Genomic DNA, 25,292 nt, shown 5'->3' with positions numbered 1-25,292 from the left:
GAGGGAAATAGAGAGGGAGAGAGAGAGAGATAGAAAGGGGGAGCTAGTGTGGGAAAGAGAAAAACAAGAGGGAAAGAGAGAGAGAGAGAGAGAGAGAGAACGACAGATCGAGACAGACAGAGAGAGGCAGAGACAGACAGAGGGGTAGAGATCGATCGAGACAGGGAGACTGAGAGGGGGAAGAGGGGGAAGAGGGGGAAGAGGTGTGGATGGGTGAAAAGGTAAGAAAAAAGAAGACGCCAAGACCCACTGCCATCAGGGACGTTGCTAGACCTTATTCAGTGGGGGGGGGGGGGGGGGGGGTGTAGAGGCCAACGATTACCGACAAAACTAGCCACCAATTACCGACAAAATTAAATGTCCCAATATCTACAAATTTAACCCTATAAATCCGGGGCCGAAGGCTGAATTATTTTTCCTATGGACTATCTATAGTACTTGCGTATGCGCAAAGGGTCATTTTCCTCGACGACTTAAATATACGAATTATTTCGTAAATTTATTCAGCATTATAGCTATATATTTTAATGCAGGCGCGGAGCTAGGATCTTATTTTAGGGAGGGGCGGTAGTGAGCAAGCGAATCACCTTAAGAGCGCGCGGAAGCTTAGACGTTTCCTTAAATTATTAGGAAAAGAAGACGATTTATCGTACCGTTCTCGACTGTTAATCTTTTTCTGAATGAATTTCCCCCCTCCCCTCCTCCTTCTCCTCCCGCGCGAAGCGCGAAAGCTTTGACGTTTCATTAAATAATAGAGAAAGAAAGCGATTCTTTGAACCGTGCTCGACTCTTAATCCTTGTCTGGATGAAGTTTCCCCCTCCCGCACGAAGCGCGGAAGTTTTGACGTTTCATTGAATTATTAGAGAAAGAAGACGATTCGTATACCGTTTTCGACTCTTAATAAGCCCTAATTGTCTGAATAAAGTTTCCCCTTTCGCGCGAAGCGCGGAAGCTTTGACGTTCCTTAAATTATTAGAGAAAGCAGACGATTCGTTGTACCGTTTTCGACTCTTAATAAGCCCTAATTGTCTGAATAAAGTTTCCCCTTTCGCGCGAATATACTGGTAGCGATATACTTCTTTATTGCTTGCAGCGAGGAGCCATTGCGGTCCTTCAACTCGGTGATTGCTGTAGCAATCACCGTGTGGTGGACTGTTGCTAAAATCGATTTTGATTCGTCATTATTGATTTACCAACAGAAGCCATTGGACCGCGAAGCGCGGAAGCTTTGACGTTCCTTAAATTATTAGAAAAAGCAGACGATTCGTTGTACCGTTTTCGACTCTTAATACTTAGCTGAATTCAGTTTTCCTCCGCCCGCGCGAAGCGCGGAAGCTTAGACGTTTCCTTAAATTATTAAAGAAAGAAGACGATTCGACGTACAGTTTTCGACTCGTCTAAATGAAGTTTCCCCCTCCCGCGCAAAGCGCGGTCGCTTTGACGTTTCATTAAATTATTAGAGAAAGAAGACGATTCGTTGTACCGTTTTCGACTCTTAATAAGCCCCAATTATTGTCTGAATTCAATTTCCCACTTTAGCGCGAAGCGCGGAAGCTTTGACCTTTCCTTAAATTATTAGAAAAAGCAGACGATTCGTTATACCGTTCGCGACTCTTAACCCTAATTTGTCTGAATTCAGTTTCCCTCCTCTCGCGCGAAGTGCGGAAGCTTTGACGTTTCCTTAAATTATTAGAGAAAGCAGACGATTCGTTGTACCGTTCGCGACTCGTCTGAATAAATATTCCCCTCCCGCGCGAAGCGCGGAATTTTGGGCGTTTCATCAAAATATAGAGAAAGAAAGACGATTAGTCGTACCGTTGTTGAATCTTTATCCTTGTTTGAATTTAGTATCCACGAAAATGTCAACTATCTGATTTCTTTAGCTGATATTATAGGAAAGTAAAACTTCTAGAAAATACAAGTATTGTAGTTGTAGTCACTCTCGAAGTCGTTACAGCGGATAAAAAGTCACAGTTCGTAGGGAAAAAAACTTGTCGGCCGACCGACAATATATACATCTCACCGACTTCAAACTTCTGTATTGATATAGTACATGAGGATCGAGCAAGAATACCGACATAGCTGACCCGACATAGCAACATATTTACCCGTGTCTAATTTCTTGCTCACTCGACGAGACGACTCCACCCAACAACCACCTTCTCTCTTTTACTCCCACTCCTCCTCTCTCAGGCTCTTACCTCCCCCTCTCTGAGACTTAATTTATCAAAAATGTAAATTAATCAGCCTAATCATACATTTTTGTAATGAATATCCGGACAATTCTATGTAAATTTGTCGCCTATTTTACTCCAAGAGAGTCGCTAGGTCAGCATGCAAAATGTCCTTTGCCTTCCCAGATCAGACACATACACGCTGAAGTGCCCTCAGAATATGTGATTATTTTTCCGATTTTTATGCTCAAATGTGACGGAAAAAATATAAAAATCAAACAAACATTAATTTGTAGAAAGTATCATTTATTCAGTGGATCTCATTCAAAATGCCAAAAATAGAGGAAATATCACCACTGGCCATTGGCGGTAAATATACAAACAACGTTAACCCATATCTGAAAATTGCAATGGGTATCCAACATTGTCCCGAATGTGTGATGCAGGTTGTTCATATTGTGACGTCATCGTTTCGCATGTAAAATAACGTCAATTTACTTAGTGAGTGGGTTCAGGAAAGGGTAACAAAATTGCATTTAATCTATTCCTCACAACAGTGAGGGCTTCAAAAGTACTTTGCTCAGAGGCAAAGGCCTTTCTCCGCGATCCACATCTTGTTTGCTAGAAAATTGCAACGGATATCCCTTTTTTTCTTTTCTTCTTTTCTTTCTTTTCCTTTCCTTTCTTCTCTCTTAATTTTTTGCGGGGGAGGGGGGGGGGGGAGGCAACAGCATGGGCGGCAAGGCCCTGTCGGCCCCACGATCTCCTTCTTTCCCCTTTTTTCTTTTCGTCTTCCTTTCGTCTTCTCTCTTCTTTCCTTTTCCCTTCTTTTCCTTCCTTCTCTCTCTCTCTCTTTGTTTGCTGAGGGGGGAGGGCAGGCGAAGGCCCCTATCCACACCGCGTTGGTAGGAAGAATCACAATCGATCTCCCGTACCTTTCTTTTCTTTCCCTTTCCCTTCTCTTCCTTTCTCTCTCTTTTAAGTTTGCTGTAGAAGGGGGGGGGGGGGGGGTAGACGAGGGCCATTTGCACCCCCGATCCCCAGCTTGTTGGCGGGAAAACTGTAACTGATATCCCCCCTTCTTTTCTTTCCTTCCCTTTATCTCCTCTTTTCCCTTTTTTCTTTCCCTTCTCTTCCTTCTCTCTTTCTTTTTGCTGGGGGGGGGGGGGGGGGGCAACAGCCTGGGAGGCAAAGCCCTTTCGCCCCCCCCCGATCTCCTTCTCTTCCCTTTTCTTTTCTTCTTCCTTTCCCCCTTGTCTCTTCTTTCCCTTTCCCTTATTTTTCCTTCCTTCTTTCTGTCTCTCTCTCTCTCTCTCTCTCTTTTGCTGAGGGGGGGGGGGGGGGGTGGCGAAGGCCTTTCGCCCCCGATCTCCTTCTTTTTCCTCTTTTCTTTTCTTTTTCCTCTTCTTCCTTTCCCTTACTCTCCGCTTTACCTTCTCTCTCTCTATCTCTCTCTCTCTCTCTCTTCATTTTTTGTTGGCGGTTGGGGGGTCAAGGCATTCTCGACCACCCCTTCCCTGGATCCGCGCCGGGAAGACCTGATGTGTCATCCCTAGCTAGCTGACAAAGCTGAATATGGCTTATCCAGTCGTTTCATTCATTAAGTATAATTATATTGTTTTGACTATGTATACGTGTGGACTAGAGTACGGACATTCGGTGCGGCAGGCGGACTATTGATGCGGGACCTCTTCCACACAGATTGTCCGTCAGACATTTGAGGCGCGCACGGAATGTCCGACACGGACATTCTGCGCGGATAAAATCCGCACCGATCGTCCGATCTCGAATACTCGGACGATCGGTGCGGGTTACATTCTACGCGGTCACAGCGGCTAGGCGGCCGGACACGTACGTTTGTAACACCGAGGCGAGTCAAAACAAGAAGTCTACTGCACTGACTGTTGTTTGATGGCTTACATTCATGTTTAAGAATCAACAGATTAATTTAAGGTACTATAATCGAGATAATTCATATACGGTATTCACTATTTGCATAGCCTAGTCTGCATTGTTAAGACAATCGGGGAATCTTTTACATCTTCATTTCCAGATCTTAACAAGTTAATTTTACACATTGTCCCACTCGTACATTTTTGCGTTGTACGGTTGTGGTTTATACTTTGTATAGAACTAGGCCTCCCTGGGCCACACATAGATCTGGATTTAGCTGCATTACTATTCTGGCGCTGGCTGTGTATTAAACGCTGTGCTATTGATTCTCAACATTTCAAACACCACAGTTAGACTGTACAAAACTCAACTGATTTCACTCAAAATCGGTAGGCCTATTAGTACTTAAGTTAGTGACGATTAATTACACAGGTCTAACTTGTTAGATCTAACAAAAATTACATAGATTCTAGGCCTAGACTAGATCTAGACCTAAACGGGTTCGCGTTTAAGACATTTCCTATCTGCAAACGTGTTAACATTGCATTTTTCATCATGGCACTGTGGCTACATTTCACAAGATTTTCACTAAATTTGTGTCTCTAGGCCTAGAGATCTACTACTCTAGACTCTAGTCTATTATATTAAAATTTGAGAAATCAACAATTCACTTCCTGAAATGATCGCGAAACCTGCATTTGATGTTATTTTTCCAGAGCGTCAATTCACACTGAGCATCCCATGGACGTCGCCATCTTGAAAAAAGTGACCCTAAATCATGGTCAACTTTCGGTTCAATTTTTCACTCTAACCTTGTCATTATGACGTAGAGTCTATTACCAAACAAAATTTTGCACAGGTCAGCTGTATATAGTACTACATGCAATTCAAGAAGACCAATCAAAACCTCATCAGCAGTTTGCATTTACTTTTTTAAACATTTTTAATCATCCATCTTCGAAAAAAGAGCCACTGATTTTGTTACTTTGGACCCAGTTTTTTAAGGCAAGTTCTTAGGCGCCATTCAAAATCCGGTTTTTATTCCATTCTTTGAGATGTTTTCTTCATAGAAACACCTTACTTTCATGCTGAAACTTTGTCTCATTTTGTTGCAACAGGGCTCTCTCAGTGGTGCCTATGCAGGTTCGCAAGTGCTCTTTAATTCAAGGCCACCTTACTTTTCCCTCCCGTTAAGTGAAATTTTAAGTGATACAGCTTCTACTAGGTCTAGGAACTTTCTATAACATATCTTTTTTTGCCACTGTATTCCTCATAGGAAAAGCTTAGATTTGATGAATAATAAATGTATTTTTTTTTAAAACCTGATGAAAGATTAGAGAGTAAGATCCCAGTTATTTCCAGAAGGTGCGGCAGAAGACATATAGGGGGAATTGACACCTTTGACAAGCCATAACTCAGTGAAAGAACCTCTGATTCAAATTATCTCTACACCATTGGATTGTTCCCATCAAAAGCTTTAATTTGATGTATGGTTTGCCCAGATTTGAAGAAGAAAAAAAATTTGGTGTAATATACTTGGTGTAATTTAGCTACATAAATAGCAGTAAAATACAATTTTTTCAACTTTCCAATGTTATTGTTACTTAGAAAGAATAATTTAACAATTCAAATTTTAGATTAAGTCTACTGTCAAACTTGCCGATCAGCCGCATCGGCATGATTGCGTGCATTTGTGTGTTGTGAGTGTATTGACTATTCATGTATTCAAATGCAGCCTATTAACACGTAGTGCAGTGCTAGAGGTCAATATGCATTAGCATTGACTCTCTATGCTTTACTGGAGTCACTGACAGTAGATTTTCTAGGCGGGGTGTGTGCGTGCGTGAAGTTAGTGACTGTATTCTCAGATCCTCATTAAATTCATGCAAGTAATTCACATTATGAATTGATGATAATCATTACAGTTGCCAACTTCAAGCACGCGCGCTTGCACCCCGGCCAACTGTCGGTAGGCCTATGCACTTGTATCGTGCAGCGGTTTGCCGTGAAACCTGTGAGAAAGTGTATAGTAATTTTATAATCGTTTTTAGACAGCAAAGTCAAATCCCTCATTGCCATTGACATTACACTGTCTTTACATGAATGCCACCATCTGACCTAGTTTAAAATGTTCATATTTCTTAAAATCCTACAAAGCACTTTCATTCTTTCTTTACTGAGGAAAAGGAGATGAGTTACAATGAATGACACACTAGCTACCATCAACGTTGAGCAGCTAAGTAGTGCAGTCAACGCAGTCGTCCAGTCCACTGCGATAGGACAGGTACCCCTGGACCCCTCCCCACCCCCTGCTGCTGGTGTACCCCGATCCCATCAGGAAGGGGGCAGCTTGACCCTTCCTCATGGTGGTACGACTCAGATGGTGCAGCCATGCACCACCCATTGCGGTAGACCGACAGGGCTGAGAACAGCGGTTCCAGTACCGACAGAGATGAGCATTCCGGTGACTGCCGTACCCTCTCCTCCGGTCACTGGCTCACTACCAACCACTCACCAACCTGCCACCCTGCCAATTCTTCATACCCAGGTGAGGCAAAGAAGTAAATTTAATGTACATATAAACAAACTTGACAAAACACATTAATTTCTTCACAAAAAATTGTGAGGATATGAATATTTTTGAGAACAACTGTACGTGTACATCAGGCACACCTCCAAACTGACTCAAAATCCCCCAATTTTGTTGACATTTAGTTTTTTATTTTCTTCTGGGTATTGTCAAGCTGGTGTCTTTCTCCTAGCTGTGACTTGGGTATTGTACATAATCTAAATCCTGGGTTATGACCCACACTCCAGATTCGGCCTATCAAAGGATTTGCTCAGGTTATCACAACATTTTGGAATTCAAATTTTTATAAAAATGCATTCTATTCTGATGCAATGAATGGATGCTTGCTATCTTAGGCTGTCTCATTCGTCAAACATTATTAAGAAGACAATATTGCAAGAAATGGGAACATAGTTTGGCATTGAGGGATTAGACCTCCCTGCAAGGTCACTGGCAGGTGGTTATCTCATCAAATCAGCTCTCAATTAACATAAAAAAGTGGCATCATGGGGGATCAACGGGTACTGCTTAGGCATTGTTGGCTGTATAGAGGGTGCAAGTAGCTACAAGTAGGACAGTGGGGTTTAATTAATACTCATTTACTAGTCATCTTCTTTCCCTTTCTTGTGCAAATGCAGACTGTACCCCCTTCTGGACCGGTTGTTCTTGTACCTAATGCAGGGGTTCAGGCAGGGCAGAGAATGGCCTTACTTCAGCATAGCACACTGAACATCCAGCCACAGGTACCGGCTAAGAAGCTCTACACGCTGAAACAGATAGGTAAACAGTGGTACATGTAGAAGTACATGTACGGGGAGTTACATAAGGTAGATTAGAGAAATGAAGTGGCACTACCTTGGGCCTGGCTAATACTTACATTAATGAAGTCATAACAAAATAATAATGGATGGACAATTTTTAGATGGATGGTTTTAGATCAGATCTACACTGTACCACCCAGTGTCCACTTTACAGCTATTTTTTAAATTTATTACTATCCAATCATTTTTAAACTATTTTAAAGTATTGTCAAAAGATAATCATTTCAATAATTCTAGAGTTCAACTTTCCTGTAAGTATTATTATCTAAATCATGAAATATGTAAAACAATGAACAGTGACACTCATTCTTTTGTTTTATTGATGTTGTCTATTCCTAGGTTCTAACTGGGTTCTTGTTCCAACACAATCACAACCAGCACCAGTTCCTGCATTCATCAACAATGCTGGTCTATTGAAGCCAGTCACAGGCAATCCTGAGACTGTTGTCTACCAATCATCCACTGGTATTATACAAGGCACTCACATCAATGCTACTCAACCAGTATCTTCACAAAGGTAGAGTTTTGATGTTGCTGTTTTGACATGTTATGTACCTGTATATGCAAATCAGTCTGCTTAACCAATGATGCTGTTAACAGGTTCACCTATCTTATGTGCGTACATAAGTTGTTCATACAATGAATGGTTAAAACCCATTGCCAGCAGGATCGGGCAATTCCTTTATTAAGCCTATGAAGTATGACATGAGAGAAATAATGTTCAATGGGTAAATGAATAAATAAAGCAAAAAAGAGGCAGGCAAAAGCAAAATAATGATATTAATAAAAAAAAAAGTGGATTAGGAAAAAGTAAAAAGTAACTGTTTTTGTTGGCTTTCTTATTTCACAGATTTTTTTACAAACTATTATTGCTCTTCATGCGATTCATTCTCCAGGTCCAATTCATCATCTTTGACTAGACAGCAGCCACCTCATGTAAATATGAACATCGCCATCCACCTACCAAACAATGGACTGGCCCACCCTGCATCTGGGGTCACTCAGGTCAATAGGTGTGGCCAGCAGCCAGCCCATCCACCAATCAGGACACAGACGTCACAGGACTCCGCCCATCTCCTCTCCCAAATTTGCAATCTCATCACCTCGACTGCATCCCCAGCATCGGTCGTTCAGCCAGCGCAGACCAATCCACCCCAGCAGATCATGATTGTTCCAAACCAACTTGGTTCATCTCAGCTCCAAAGCCAACCTTTCACCCCTCAGGTGACCTCATTATCTTCCCAGTTCAACGTACTGCCCTCGGGTGGTCAAAGTGGTCAATCTGAAGCAATGCCATTGGCCTCGAGCACAAGCATTTCAGTACCTTCTGTCCTAACAAACAGTATTTCAAACATCAACTTGTTCTCCCCTCCCCTCAACTTTGGGTCACAGACCCAGCTGCTGTCACCTTTGACCTCACAGAAAGGTTTCCATGACAATAACAGCTTCTCAGGTTTTACCAACTCTATGGATTTACAACCAGCTTTGTTGAACCAAGGCCCTGATGTTTTCAACTTACAACCCCAGCAGGTTTCTCCGGGGTTGGTGAAACTCTCATCCCTACCGTCCTTGATCACGCCTCCACAGGAGAGGTCAAGGGTCATGACCTGTGGGGTCGGGGTCAAATCAAGCGGTGGGATAGTGCAGCATAACATCAATCATGAGGTTAAAAAACAGCAGGAATCATGTGAGTATATTCCTTACATTTTTTTGGTTTTATTTGATACATGTTGCATATTCATGAATTAAAATCTATAGAAATGTTGGGCAAGAGTAAAGGTTTGTTTATGAAAGTAATTAATAATAATAATAATAATAGTGGGTTCTTGTATTGCGCTCATCTCTGGCATACGTGACACTCCTGGTGCTCCCATTGTAAGCTTTAAAGCCCCAAAGCCCCACTACACTACTTATAGCTACTTGCGCCCTCTATATAGCAAACAATGCCTAATCGGTGCCTGTTGGTCCCCCATGACCCTCTTTTTCTTATGTTAATTGAGAGCTGATTTGATGAGATAACCACCTGTCAGTGACCTTGCAGGGAGGTCTAAATGTCTTGAGTCTTGACTCATTTCCCATGTGGGGGAAAGGCCTGTAGCAGCTAAAATGGGAGAGCATTCTCTTAATATGTTGTATTAAACTATGAATGTTAATGATATTAATGTTATTCACTGTACCGGTACTCCAAAGGCTCATCCACCAAAGACCAAAATGAGTCCTAGAAAACCATATTAAAGATACCCTCAGCGTGTGTGTCATATGACAATTGTTTGACAGGTATCTCCACTTACATACAGTGTACAGCAAGTGATAACATTCACTGAGCAAAATACCATGACAATGGCTTTTGATGCATGTGGTGGTTCAATCTGTAAAATTGATAGATAAAATTGACAATAATAAATCTCTTGGTTACAAACCATAAAATCTGTAACATTGTTCAATCTCATTTATAATACAAATACATTATTTACTAACTTGAAACGAATGCGTGTTTACCTAACAATTTCTTATCATATCACCAAATTTTGCTACATGATAGAATGTTTATTCCCTACGTATCTCAGTCATCTATAGTATTAAAGTATGCAGGTACATTTTATTTGATTTGATTTTAGCTAATAAAAGCATAATAACACCAATAAAAATACACTTATCAGTGCATTAATGGTTGCCTAACCTTTGTATCAAATGATAATCTGCAAAAATGTACTTCATGCCTAAATCTTACCGTAAACATGCATTTAGTGCCTTCCGTAACATACTTGTTCATCATTATGCAGTAGTGGCACATACAGTCATGCAAGCCTTAAATTTGACAATACACACATAGGGATTGTACAACAGGACCAAATAATTATTGAAAATACTGTTTATTTTCATGCAATACTTGATCTTTTATATTTAATGCAATCATTACAAATCATACTTCATACTATTATTTAGTGCCTTTGAAGGTAATACAAAGTTTTGGGAAATTTTGAAAAATGGGTGGATAGTGAATCTTTACAATTTTGTTTTATTTGGATGCCCCTGTGGATGTACATGTATTATAAGCACTAAAAAAAATTAGCCCCTAAAACACTTCTGTTTTCGAGAAAAATTGAATATAAAAATTTACCGGTGCTCCCGGTAAATTTTGATAAATTTCAAATAGCGCCTATGGCCGTACAATGGTAGTTGCGACCATGAAAATCTCAGAATATGTAGTTGTAATATATAATTTCCACTCGGGATTAGCTAATCAGTTGATTTTAGTCAAGAAAAATTGTTTCATAGCTAAATTAATATCTTGACCTTGAGAAGGAGCTATACAACATAAAGAGTTTATTATTTATAATTTCATAACTTTAGACTAGATTTCAACCGCAACAACGATTAATGAATATTGTAGGAATGCATATGCTTCCGAAATTGTTAATTTGAACCAAATTCATGACCCCATACCAAAACATTGTAATACCTTTAACTTCAAGATAAGATGTCAATTAACACTTACAACATTGGGCTTGGTACAGGATTAATGAAAATTGTTGGTGATCAGGGAAAAAAATACTTTACAAATTTTGGGGGCTACTTTTCAAGCTTGCTTGCATGAAAATGACACTCTCTATTTTTTTTGCATTGAACTCTATGCTATTTTGAGGGGCTCTTTTATGACTTTTTGGGGGCTCTTTTTGGCGTTTCAGGGGCTAATTTGCCCCAAGCCCCCGTGTATTTTTTCCCTGTTGGTGATTCTGGCATTCTTCAAACTTCCCTCAAGGAAGAAATTTGGAAGAAATGGAAGTCTGTTGACTTTGATAATGTACACATCTGAAGTTCTGATATCAAAAATGAATTAAATTAAATGACACAATAACTGAATTTTGAAGTGTCTGTGACAATGATGAGAAACAGTAATACATGGGATTTCTTTCCTGCAACTCTTTATCAAATTCTTTAGTTTTTCCTTCACTATCTGTCATGTTCATGTAGCTAGCTAAAGACAAACATGTATTAAATTTACCAGCAGTAGCAGTTTTAGAAGAAAAATTTTGGGAGGCTTTTAGGGGAGATGGGGGGTTCTTGCATTCATTCATACATGCGCCTCGGTATGTTCTTTTGAGGACTTGACTCACTTGAGCCCCCCCCCCCCCCCCCCCAAAAAAAAAAAAAAAAAAAAAAAAAATAATAATAATAATAATAATAATAATAATAATAATAATAATAATAATAATAATAATTAAAAAAAAAAAAAAAATAAAACCACCCCCAAAAACAAACAAAAAAATCCCATAGAACTGCTATTGTGTAGCAGTATTTCTTCTAACCTACTTGATCAAGGATAGTGGGGAAAAAATGTTTAATTGGTCAGAGAGGGTCCTTTGTTTGAAACATGCAGCACACGCAGATCACCAGGTCTCATTGCCATTTTGGTCTTTATCATTTTGTAGGGTGTAGTTCCTGTAAATCTATTGTGAAATGCTGCCCTCATCAGAAACCCAGTGTGATGGTTCTAGACAAAGTAGTTGAAACCAGAGCAAGGCAGTCTTTACCAGATCTGTTGATGTTTAAACCCTCCTCTGTTATTCCAGGCGAGACAGGTATGGTATTAGAATTTCTAACCATTTGGTTTTAGTTCAATCATAATGGTGTATTTTTGATGTGCTCAAATAATACCCTGGCTATTTAAAACGAATGTGCACATGTAGGCAATAGATTTTGGTGCTCACAGGATTAAAAAATACACCATTATGATTGAACACACTCATCTATTTCGGCATGGCCTAGATGAATGGATTCTAAATTTTGAACTATAAACTTTTGGTGTGAAGGGGGAGGGGGAGGGGATGGTAACGGTCATATTCATAATATGATATAGAAGGTTTGGGAGGGTTTTTTGGATAGTGCGTATGTAATATCTTTGTTATATTTTATGTTTTATTTCTGTGTTTAATTATCTATTTCTGGACCTCTAGGAAGAACAGAGCCATTTTAATAATTGCTCTGAATAGAGCATTCCAGCCGTTATTAATTCTTGATTTTTATTATATTTGTTAATTGTATTCTTGTATTATTTGAATTTTTATACGGAAAATAAAACCAAACCAAACCAAGAAATTCCTTCATACCAGTACACTGACATTTAACAAAGTCTGGCCAAAGAGTGGTAATGTAGGTTACTGTCTTGCAAACGGATGTGCAATGCGGTATTCAATCAAGTAACAGCTAGACTTTACTCTACAGTAGACCACATGGTGACAAAAATCAACAAACACTCGACCTTGGCTGAGTTTACTTGGCTTTAGAATTAGCTTTAAACATAGACTTTGAACTCTTCAGTAGTCTTGTACGGGATTGGAATCAGACCCAGGTTGTCCTAAAGCCACAATGCACTACTTATAACCCCTTGCTTCCTCTATATAATAATGCATAATCGGTGACCATTGGTCCCCATGATCCTCTTTTTCTTATGTTAATTGAGAGCTGATTTGATGAGATAACCACCTGTCCAGTGACCTTGCTGGGTAGTCTAATCCCTCCTGTTCACTAGTATTGATGGGCTAATAAGTTGTCTTTTTGAACAGACTTGACACAGTCTGTTTACAATTCTTGAATATACTCCAGTCCCTTCTCTTACATTTTCTTTTGTTATATTTTCCTAAAGGAGTTTTTGCCAAGCATGAGATTCAGATGAACACCCGTTTTGGTCCTGTCGTTGGGAAACTTGCTGACATCAATTCGTCCACAGACCTAGATGCTATCGGACAAAAAGCATGGAGGGTGAGATATTGTTTTATTATAACTACTGGGTCCAGCTGAAAAATGCAGTTACGTGACCTGTTGGCTGAATACTACCAATAAGTCTTAAGAATTCCTGTTTATGTTTTGGGGTTGTCAGTCCGTACATCCCCTTCTCGTTTTAATATGTTATTTTAAATTAAAACAAAAACAAAAACAGTTTGCTCTACTTCCCCCTGACATTGTACCCAATTTGCTCTGCTGTCAGATTTATGACAGATTACCCTAACAAGATCATCAGATAAACCACTTTTTGCTGTTAATCACTTTCATAAGCTCTAAATTTCTGTTACATGTTTACAACATGAAGAAGTAGATCCGAATCAAATGATTGGTTGACAGTGGCCATATTACTACACTGTAGGCATAACTGGTCATTAGAATTTTCTGATGACTGGCCCTTAGTCGTGTTAGATCTACAGTTTTCATTTGATAAGGTTTATTGTTGAAAGGGTCATTCATATTCTTCCTTATTCTTCCTATGGCAGATTTTCTCTGATGGAAAGCTGTGCCAGCTCCTGTTTACCAACGATGAGAGTTGTTCCAATTGGATGATGTTCATTAAGATTGCCAAAAAACATAACCTGATGGCTTTTCAGAGTGGAGCCCACATCTATTTTACTTCGTTTCAAAACATTCTACCGGGTGAGGAGCTCATAGTCTGGTATTCCAAGGAGTATGGCCGACTCAGAGGTAACAAACTAGTGATCGTATAATAATAATAATAATAATTACATTTATAGGGTGCTATATACAGGCATTTCTATGCGCACGGGTGGTACTGTCTAACTTAGTATAATTATTCAACATGTTAAATACCTTAAAAGCAACAAAATAAAATATAATATTACTAATACAATACAATACAATTGAGTTTAATGGAATTAACTACTTGTGTGCGCCTCCAGTAAACTATAACTGATTCAAAAGGTGGGTTTTGAGAAGGGTTTTGAATGATTCAGTGGATGGGGCATTTTGAATATGGGGTGGGAGTTTGTTCCAGAGGGCAGGGGCAATCGATGAAAAGGCACAGTCACCATTATTTTGGATATATCTGATGTTGGATAGCTGTTATGCCCATGAAAAATCCCTTTTAGAAAAGGAGCATTGTCGGTGAAACTTGGTAGTGCAAAGAAAATCTAGGGGTTGGAGGTAGGGGTCTGTCAAGGTATGATACTTCCTTCAAAGGTTGTTTTAGAGTACATGCTATTTCAAGGAATATATTTCATGTTTATTCTTCTGTGTATTGGTACCCTGGTCAAAACATTAAAACTTGTGTGCTACACCATTTATATATGATCATACAAATAACACTGTTTCCAGTGTACAAATAAGATCAACTTAATTCATATTAGTAGATGTCAAAATAAAGTAGAATATTTATATTCCTTGCTAAATATATTACTCATTGCGGATGTAGTATTGAACATAATATCGCTAGTGATATTCGTTTGTCTCGCAATGTGGTCAATAAGGAATCTAAAAGATCACGACGTTTCGTGCGCTATCTGCAACACTTCGTCAGGTGATAAAAACTAATGTAAGCAAGGGTCTTTTATACTTTACGGGAGTACTGGCGGAGAGGTCTATAATTTGATCGATAATTGGAATTATAGACCGCTCTGCCGGTCCTCCCGTAAAGTATAAAAGACCCTTGCTTACATTAGTTTTTATCACCTGACGAAGTGTTGCAGATAGCGCACGAAACGTCGTGATCTTTTAGATTCCTTATTGACCACATTGCGAGACAAACGAATATCACTAGCGATATTATTTTCGATATATAACCCTTGTGATGAACTTGGTCGATGTGGAATATTGAAATAGTATGTTAACCCATTGCGTACTGAAACTGGGTGGCTCCTGTGTCAAAGGCTATGGGAATGGGAAAAATCAGTTGTCAATGCATTATGCACTATACTTGTGATCATCATCGACTTCAACATCATAATTATCTTCATTATTAATGTTAACAGCACATTATCATTGTCATCGTCACCATTATCATCGTCACCATCATAATCATTGATCACCATGATCATTATCCTTATTGTCATTACTCTCATCATCACTGTTATTATCATTATCATAATAACTTTCTTAATCATAATCATCACCAAAATCATTACTTTCATAATCATTGGTTATTTTCCTATCCCAATTGTTATGGTTCAGGGATCAAAGATCGCAAGGGCACTCTGGATTGTCAGAAATTTATCAATATCACTTTCTTAATCATAATCATCACCAAAGACATCACTTTCATAATCATAATCATCACCAAAGACATCACTTTCATAATCATAATCATCACCAAAGACATCACTTTCATAATCATAATCATCACCAAAGACATCACTTTCATAATCATTTGTAATTTTCCCATCTCAATTGTTATGGTTCAGGGATCAAAGATCGCAAGGGCACTCTGGATTGTCAGAAATGTGACCGTAGTTTCCTGGATAAGACTCAGCTGCGACACCACCTAAAGGAGGCCCACCCCTCTCTGCGATGCCCAGATAAGATGCACAAGTGTAACGTGTGTTCCCACGTGTTCTCCTCTTCGTCCAAGCTGCGTAACCACCTGCTAACCCACCTAGGGGTGAAGCCTCATCGTTGTAAGATCTGCCATAAGGGTTTCACAGACCGCAGCAACCTCAGGGCTCACTCACTTATACACACAGGTATGATATTCATTTCCACAGTGTGGAAAGCAAATCTTGCACAAGGTTTTGAGTGTTGAAGGCTGTTTTTATTTTTATCGATAGCCATGTCATTCTCTGTGCATAGAAATGGTCATGTTGGTTGGCCTCTTATAATGGCTTTTTCTTTGTGGCTTCTTTCCCTGTTTGGAGTATGTGAATATTTTCATCCATGTTTCTGTCATATTACCAGTTATTGTACTTCAAACAAGTTGTTTAAAGTTGTTTTGTATTTTTATTGCAAAGTGAAGAAAAAGTTTAAAGATAAAGGTGAGTTCTGGTAAGAAAAAGAAAATGAATTCTCACAGAATCAAACGAAACTTACACTGAATGTTCAAGATTACAAATAAATGTCATTTGCCAAACAATTTTGGTAGACAATGTATACTGGCTGAGTAATGAGCATAGAAAGATTAGGAAATCAAGGTTAGTAGCCCTGACACCATTTATGTAGTCCCATATACATCTTTCTGTGTACAGTGCTTAATTGTTACTTTACCAAGACTGTGCCAAATTTATTATGATTTTGATGACTCCAGAACTTTGCAGTACACATCAATACTTACATGCTACATGATCAACTTTTTCTGATCCATTCCACTCCTTTTCTTTCACAATGCAATCGAATGACCAGAACTCATCTTTAGATTGATTAGTGTACATCTCTCTTCCAGAAACAGACAAAGTTAGCTCAATATCCATATATCATTTGCTGTCAATATTATTATTTTTGATGTCATTTTTACTGTTATTTCTTTTCATCACCGTTCTAGGAGTGAAACAATTCACCTGCCAAGCCTGCAACAAGTCTTTCCGGCAGAAGATCCATCTGGTATCCCATCAGGTCACCCATACAGGCAAAAGGGACCTTCAATGCTTCGTCTGTGAGAAGATGTTTGCCAGACACAGCGACCTCAGCTATCACATGAAACAACACAGAGAAGTCAAGAAAGTGAGTTACATTATCATATTCTGCTTGGTAAATTGAGGTGGGGTTGAGGTTGGAGATTGTGTTTTCCTACTTCATACCATCGTCTATCAAACTCATACTGTGTCCCACAGCTATTTCTTTATCATTTATGCAATCCATCCTTTTTTTGTTGTGGTCAGCCTCTCTGCCTCCTTCCCCTCTTATGCTTCTTTACTCATCAAGTCATTGAATTCTCTCCTCTATCCTCTACATCATAGTTATAGATGAGTTGTCCTGTAATTGATAAGAAGATATTGGAAGGACTTTGAGCTGATGGGGCAATGTCTGTTCAGAGCTCTACATTCACATAAGAAGTCAACAAATATTCTCTTTTTATGTTGTTATAGGTAAGCTGTCCTGTCTGTGATAGAAGATTTTACAAGGACTCCCAGCTGATGAGGCATATGAAGATTCATAGCGGACAGAGGGATCACCAGTGCCATCTCTGCGGCAAAGGCTTCATCACCAAGTACCACCTTAGCAGGCACCTGAAGTCATGTGAGCGGTATGAGCGCTTCAGACGGAAGCCGTGGCCCGGAAGCAACAGCTTGGACAGCATGACTGGAGTGGTTAGCAGTACAAGTGATGAAAGACATCTTGTGAGACCCATGGCACCTGAAGAGGCTGTTGAACAGCAAGAGTACATTCCTGCTAGGAGAAGACATCAAATGGAGGAGGTTCAGGAAGCGACATCTTCTAGGGTTTTGAGAAGCTCTCGTGGAAGACCTATCAGACCAAAGCCTGTTCCGACATATATGGCTGAGTTGGTAAGTCCACCTTCGAGAGGACAGGGCAGCGCAAAGAGAAAGAAGAGAGTGCCAAGGAAAGTCAGCCGGCTGCCTGATGCTGATGCTGATTCTGGTTCTATGGCAACCCACACTGTTTCTGTGACGTTGTATGAAGTGCAAAGTGATAGTTCTCAAGCGATTGGGCAAGCTATAGGCCAACAGACATCTAGTCTGCGACGGTTGGTGCATGACACCATTTCAGAAGAGACCAAGGAGACAATACCTTCTGATCATTCTGCATCCATTACTGTGTATGGTGTCCGAGGTGAGGAGACAGAAGGAAGTACTGATCCAAGCACTGATCAGCAGCAGCCATGCAGTACCCTGTCTCAGCTTGCCATTTCCGTTCCTCAGGAGTCACCTATAGTTCTTGACTGTGACAACTTTGTCTCGTCCTCATCGGTCACACGATCCCACCTGGAGTCATCCTATCCCTACACCTCGAGTGATACTCCAGGAGATGATGAGATCCATGATGGCTCCCTGACAACACCGCTCTTTGACCTTGGTGAGAGTCCATCAATGTCTTCTGCTGTCCAGTCTATGCCGGCGTACAACTCTCAATCCTTCTCACTTGAGGAGGAGGATGACAGCCATTCGGACGCGTTTGCTGGCTCTCAAGAACACTGCAGTTCTGCTCGCTCTTTGTTCATGACAGATGCTGCCATTTCAGACTCTGTGGCAAGGAGCTCCTCGCAGAGCCTGGACCACCAGACACATGTGGACTCTCTAGCTGAAGACAACCATGCAGATGCCTTCTCGGGAGGGTCTCGGGAGCACTGTCCTTCTTCCCAATCTCTATTCATGACTGATTCTACGATGCCCGACTCTGTCGCCAGCACATCATCCCAGAGCCTGGGTCATCAGGCTCATGGAAGCTCCCTGGCAGAAGATTCCCTCTTCTCCATGGACCCCTCTGATGAGGCTGGGACATCACTACCCCAACATGCTGGAGACAGTATGAATGACATCGGTGTAGACTTGAGAGCCATTGAACGGGTGCTAGACTCAGATGATGAAGAACAATGCACTGACGAAAGAAGGGGAGATTCCCCATCAGAAAACATTGAGGAATGAACATTATTATTATTTGTTTAGTATTATACAGGTTTGTTTCTTAGACAGATTCCTTGAAAAGATGAGAGCTCAAGCTTTGTGGTAAGCTACAGTATATGACCATGTGATATGATGCAATTACCTGAATTGCAGATTTACAAACAATACTGTTTTTTTGTTGGGGGGGGGGGGTGGCATGTGGGGTTGCATTAACACTTGATGTTTTATATAAATGTTCCAGTGCAATTAGACCAACACAGACAAATTAATGGTCTCTCCCTGAAAATTCTGAAGTTCCCAGATATAAAAGCCAAACTGTCAATTCTTGCCATTGATTATTATCCAAGACCATAATGCTTATGTTCATAATTCATATCATATTCAAATCTATTCATTGATAAGTATGTACAAATCTTATTCTGTAATACACTCGGCAAAAGACTAAAGTGGACACTGTAGTGAATGATTTAAATAATTATTTGATATAAACTTATCTTTCATATATTTGTAAATGGTCCAAAAAGCTATAGTTAGGATTTGTGGGATGTGGTAGAGTCTGGACACTTTTCCAAGGTGCAACATTTGGGGTCCTTCTGGTTGGCCTTACTGTTTTGTTTCTGACCTTTTGATGTGCACCACTGACTTGGAGGCTGTTCTTCACTCCTGGGGGGTGTTTCACAAAACTTTTTTTCATTGACAAGTGACAAAATTCAGTGACAAATCTAATGATAACCAATCAGAAGCAAGGATTTCAGTAGCTTATAACAAAAACTGTCATTTGTCACTGATGACAAGTTTTTGTGACACCTCCTTGGTAGCCTGAGCAGAGCCTTTCTTCTTCTGGGCACCACGTTTGACCCTTGACCTTGGTAACTGTATCTCCACATCCAGGGGGTGTTTCACAAAGATCCTAAGTCGAACTTAACTCTAGTTGGACTTAAAATTTATGGAGAGCCATTTGTATAGCCTTAAAATATAATATATTAAATGCAAAAGTTTAAGTATTTAGACTTTCCATAAATTCCACATCAAGAACCTGAAATCTCGCTTGATAATAGAAAATATGAATGATTTGAATCAACATTTTATGCCTTTTAAAATAACTTTGAGAAACTGTCTGCTTGTTCTTGAGCTGCTCTCTTTAGCGCAAAATTAGCACATGATGGAGATGATACTGCTCCGAATACATGTACTCTCATTCTATGGTCAGTCAAGGGCTGCTCAATGTCTCCTTTCTCCCACCAAAGAAAGCGAAGGAGATCTCTGTCGTCTTTGGGTAGTCGAACTTGCGAAAACATGCCTTTAATATCCGCCATCAAAGCCACTTTGTCTTGCCGAAACCTTGTCAAAACTCCAAACAGTGTGTTCGTGAGATCCGGCCCCTGTAACAGCTCTCGATTGAGACAGAAAACTCCAAATTCAGCCGAGCAGTCAAAGACGACTCTAAGTTTCTTCTTTTGTGGGTGTACGACTCCATGGTGTGGTAGATACCAAACACAGCCATCATCCCTCTTGGTTTCATGTTCGGGCACCTTCTCCATATAACCTTGGTTCTGCATCTTGTTCACAAATTCGGTGTAGTCCTGTCTGAAATCTGGCTGCCTCTCAAACCTTTTCTTTGAGTGAGCCACCCTCCGATTGTTAGGAAGTTTAAGTTCCTCTCTTTTCATAGGCAGACCAATTCCGAAATTCAATTCAACTCAATTCAAATGAACATTTATTTATTTCATTCAATTTGACAACATATTTGACATCTGTTCAAATAATACAATTTATACGTAGGAACATAAATATATTTAAAGAACTTGTATTACAAGGAAGAAGGCGCGAAACCCGATAAGCAGAGCTTGTAATGGGTACGCCCGAATAAACAAATACAATTATACATTATAATGTCCATCATCTTGCTGCTTAATTGACTTCTTAACTTTCTTGATGAAGGACAAGTCCTCTTGCGACTTCTCTTGTTTGTCGTTGATAATTCTCTCATTAAAGTCCTGATTAAACAGACTTTCGAGTTGTTGATCTATGTTTGTCTTGGCCTTCACTCTGTGAGAATGAACTGTATGGTGCCTGGCCTGATCCTTAGTTGCTCCGTACACTATCCAGCCGAAAGGGCCTTTAGGCACTTCGCTGTTCATGACCTCGACTGGTTCCATGGCCTTTGGAATACTACTTCCTAAACAGACCAACATGCACAACTTCATCTGAGGTCGGCAGCTGGATGTCTTAAAGGTGTGGCCATTTCACGAGGTCTCCTTCTCTTGGTATGTCATTTTCTGACATTGGTATTTGCTATCGAGCATATACTTCAGGAAGGTTTATGCTGTAATATGTCCATGTAAATCAGTAATTTCCAGATTGCTTGATATGCCTTGACACCACCTTTTCATCGGTCATGGTTGACATGTGAATGTTCATCTTTTTCCCTTTAACCTTCAGGTCTCTTGCCAATTCATCCGTGCAAAATACTGCATTGCTTCCTGAATCAATCAATGCATTTGTCTTCAGTTGGACCTGTGTGTCATGAGAACGAATCAGCACTTGGACTATTCCATGTAGGTTGTCAGCTGACTTAGCTCTGGAATCATTATAACTGCACTTGATATTCCTTGCCGTTGCTTGTTGGCGGTCATCTACATTTCCATCATCATTTTCATGATTATTTATCTGTGTCTCTACTGCAGGGGTCAACGATGCTTCTGCCTCGTTGGGCTGCAGTCTGACATGCTGCCTGTCAGCATTGTTGCTATCTTGACTGTTACTTTTAGAATTACCCTTCCAGTCTCTGTGTAACGCTGTCGGATGTAGTCTGTTGCATTTTCTGCATTTTAGTTTCCTTCTGCAATCTTTGGCATTATGCCTGGCCTTCTTTAGACAGCTGAAACATAGCCCAGTTTTCTTACAGAAGGTTATCCTGTCATCATAAGCCTTTGATGATAACACCTTACATTTCTCGATTTGATGGCTCTCATCATTACAGAAAGTGCAGATTTCTTTTCCTCCTTCCGTTTCCATGTTCAAATCTATCACCATGTTATACAGCTCTGTTATGAATGTGGAGTACTTGTGAAGCTCCTCTCCAACTATACATGAACAAACACTTACAGATCAATATATCTAAATTTGTGTGACAGCTGGTTTAGGCTACAACTAATACTAAACTTGTATACACTGTGCAACAACAACAAAATCATGGCATTTTGTCAAAACAGGTCAAAACTGGAGTCCATATAGCCAAGTCTTTTCTGACACTTGAAGTGGCTCTTTGTTGAATGTTTATGTTTCAAAAGTTCGAATCACTTAACCCTCGTGAGTTCTTCCTTGATAGACTCGATCATCTCCCCTTCCTTTGTGATGTATCGTTCGGTGGTCCTCGTGAAGGTCTTGGGCTGCCTCATGGTTGACAGGACCGCCACCTGACATATCGTTGGCCGCCTCGTCAACTGCTAAGCCAGTACCTGGTGGATCTCTAGTTAATGCATCACCTGCTAGAGGATCGACATCTGTGGGAAGCAATCAACAGGCTCTTTGTCTGTCAGGTCATCATTTGACAACCCTGTATCTGCGTCCTCGACTGCTAGGCTGTTGTCCCGTGGGTCTCCAGTTACTTTGTCTTCTGTTGGGATAGCCTCTGCCGTCCCTCCAAGTGCATCATCATTTGTCGAATCCTCATCCGGTGAGTCTCCTGCTGCCCTCTCTTCTTCACTAGGCTTGGTTGTTGAAGCGTCCGTCTGTAACACGGGACCGACATCCTTCTCTCCTTTCTGTAGCTCGCCAAAGTTGCTTGCAGTCTCAGGAACATTCTCCGAAATGGATATAACCTGCCTTTCAAATCCTTCACACGGAATAGACTGCCAAGGCGTTCATAGCTCCATCCTACGGCAGTCTAGCTCAGCTTGCATCTGAATCAACAGATCTAGGCCAATGATCCCTTCATTCTTTAAGGCAGCTATACGGTCATTTCGACAATGAAAAACAAACCTCCAATCTGCAACTCCATGGCAGCCTTCCCCAGGGAGTCCAAATGTGAGCCATCAGCCTGGTGTATGGTATTTACTACCCTCTGCAAGACCGGTTGCCTCCCTTCACCAATCTTATTGAAGACACTGTCCGCGATGAACGACTGTGTAGACCCAGTGTCAATCAGGAATGTTACTGGCTGCCCGTCGACTTTAGCCACGATGAAAAGACCTTGCCGTTTCTGACATCTCCTGAAGTGCCCACTCGAATTTGCCCAGCCTCTGGTTGTCTTTCGCTTCTGGTCATCTGATCGTTGTTTGTAACTGAACCACCAACGTCTTGTCCAGGGTGCTTGGTCGCCATCCCATCCCATCCCAGTTTTTCTCTGCAACCTTTATAACAAAAGGGGCATATTCTATTTGGTTTCTTGTATGAAACTAGATTCTGCTTTAAGCGACTCTGGTTTGATTGTTGATTTGCCTGATTCTGACCAGATTTTGCTATAACCTATTGTATAGATTGTACTTCTGGAAATAAAAGTCCTAGTGGAAAGTCATTACTTTTTATAAATTATGATCACTAATTGATTATAACCAGTTAGCAATGGCTTCTATTGGTAAATCAATAATGAATAATGCTCTGAATTTTAGACAAGTTTGAAATTCATCAAACCTAAGAACTGTTTTTCAGCTTCCTAATTAGAATCCTGTTCATCACCCTCCAATTAAAAGCAAAAATGAGTTTACAAAATCCTTGAAATATTAATAATTTGTAAAGAATTTGATGGAAAGTCTATTTCCAAAATTGAACGGGTTTGGCTTGGTAAAGTTAAGGGAAACAAATATTCAGTGTGTCATAAATGATTATATATATATATATATGTATATATATATATATATATATATATATATATATATATATATATATATATATTTATAACTTATCACTTATTGATTATAACCAGGTAAAATTGTATCGCACCTATATGAGTCAATATCGTCTCTGCAGCTTTTACACACATTGATCAAGGATACCAATACAACATAAGTACAGCAACATAATATTAATTGTTCCAATCACAAAAACTATAATTTTAACACTTGGGGATTGACCAACGACAATCAATAGAACTTGAGATGTTTTTTGAAGAGATCTACTGAGGGAACTAGTTTTAGCCAGGGCCGACTTAATGTTATTCCTTGGGAGCGTTTCACAAGACTAAGATCGACTTTAAGTTGGACTTAACTATGACAGGCCATTTATGCCGTTGGTTGCTCTCACCATTGGTCTCTCCATTATGATCTTTAGATAACATCTTTTCCTTCAATGATGAACTGTCAAAAAAGCTAAATTCTGAAAAGGGTACATTTCGTTAGAGTATAATACGAGAACCAGGGGAATATACGCTTGCCACTATTCAAATATAATTTTGCAAGAATCACTATAACATGTTTTGGAACGAAATGCTGGAATACTGTCCCAAATGATTTGAAGCTGTGTCCAACGTTAAATTTAAAAAAGAAATACAAATCTTATCTGCTGTGCAATAGTATTTAAAAACCCATGCATGTAAACTGTATCTTTCTCTTACATGATTTTTCTAGTATTACTTTACACGGGGATAGCTATTAGCTAAGCCTTTATTTGGCTGCTATAGTGATCCCCCACATTCAAAAATCCAAGTGTACAGGTAATTCTTACCTCCCCCTTTTCGTATGTTATTTCATTGTTTGATTGTTGAATATTTTGTATATATATATAGTTTGTTTGTCTGTAATTTGAATATCATGTATTTTTCTATGGATTACATGTAAAAAAAAATCTTGTTTTTTATCTTTAAATGTGGAAAGCAATAAAGAAATTAAATGAAATTTTGCAAATATACATATTTCAGTAGAAGAAAGAGTTTCCTGGGGGGTGTTTCACAAAGATCCTAATTTGAACTTATCTCTAAGTTGGACTTTACAGTTATGGAAAGCCGTTAGCATCTTTGAAAATACTTTGTAAAAATTCTTTTAAAAGGCATAAAATGTTGCTTCAAAACTGGAATTTATGAAAAGTCTTAAGTACTTCAACTTTCGCTTTTGAATATATTTATTTTAAGGTTACAAATGGCTCTACATAATGTTTGAGTCTAACTTAGAGTTAGGATTGACTTAAAATCTTTGTAAAACACCCCTGGTCTTTCTCTGCCTACCTCATTGCGTTTATATGTAGAAATCTGCCAAGAAAAGAAATATCAGTACTGTAAAATACACAAAGGGTAACTACAACACATCAGAGAAAGAACAGCTGCCTGTGTTTAAGCAACATACAAAAACAAGAACAAAAATATATGGAAGATTTCCAAAGTTTTCGATCGGAAACCATATTTTCACAGACAAAATGTTTACAAATGTAATGAGCCGTAGCCATTGAACTTTGACCTAGAGAAACCATTGTTTAACTTTCAGGTTGTCTGTCTCTGCGTCCAGTCTGTTGGCAGATTTTGTTACCAACTTTTGATACATGTATATCCTAACTTGGCATATGCAGTGGTCAATGAGAGAGAGGATGGTGAGACAATTTTGGGGT

At 39.8% G+C, this 25,292-nt stretch overlaps 1 protein-coding gene across 2 annotated transcripts; it reads left to right on the top strand.

Annotated features, from left to right (window-relative positions):
- Positions 1-4,025: 4,025 nt before the first annotated feature.
- On the top strand, positions 4,026-20,034 carry LOC100891124. Of its 2 annotated transcripts, none has more exons than XM_030989647.1 (11): positions 4,026-4,128; positions 6,256-6,616; positions 7,276-7,417; positions 7,798-7,975; positions 8,355-9,145; positions 11,892-12,041; positions 13,106-13,221; positions 13,728-13,932; positions 15,645-15,923; positions 16,715-16,893; positions 17,259-20,034. In XM_030989647.1, the coding sequence occupies exons 2-11, from the start codon at positions 6,269-6,271 to the stop codon at positions 18,774-18,776; spliced, it is 3,906 nt and encodes a 1,301-aa protein (XP_030845507.1). In that variant the 5' UTR covers positions 4,026-4,128; positions 6,256-6,268; the 3' UTR covers positions 18,777-20,034. The 2 variants fall into 2 exon arrangements, with proteins under 2 accessions (XP_030845507.1, XP_030845511.1); XM_030989651.1 differs by having other exon boundaries at positions 6,250-6,616.
- Positions 20,035-25,292: the final 5,258 nt, after the last annotated feature.

Source organism: Strongylocentrotus purpuratus, unplaced genomic scaffold, assembly GCF_000002235.5.
Source record: "Strongylocentrotus purpuratus isolate Spur 01 unplaced genomic scaffold, Spur_5.0 spur5_contig_842, whole genome shotgun sequence".
Lineage (NCBI taxonomy): Eukaryota > Metazoa > Echinodermata > Echinoidea > Camarodonta > Strongylocentrotidae > Strongylocentrotus > Strongylocentrotus purpuratus.
Note: the sequence above shows the minus strand (reverse complement) of the source record. Positions and strands in the feature narration are given on the sequence as shown.

Bases quoted from the DNA above. Each gene is read 5' to 3' on its own strand.
- LOC100891124 (XM_030989647.1), top strand. From the start codon at position 6,269: ATGAATGACACACTAGCTACCATCAACGTTGAGCAGCTAAGTAGTGCA. The intron at 6,617-7,275 runs GTGAGGCAAAGA...GTGCAAATGCAG, and splicing joins TGCCAATTCTTCATACCCAG to ACTGTACCCCCTTCTGGACC. The intron at 12,042-13,105 runs GTATGGTATTAG...ATTTTCCTAAAG, and splicing joins TGTTATTCCAGGCGAGACAG to GAGTTTTTGCCAAGCATGAG.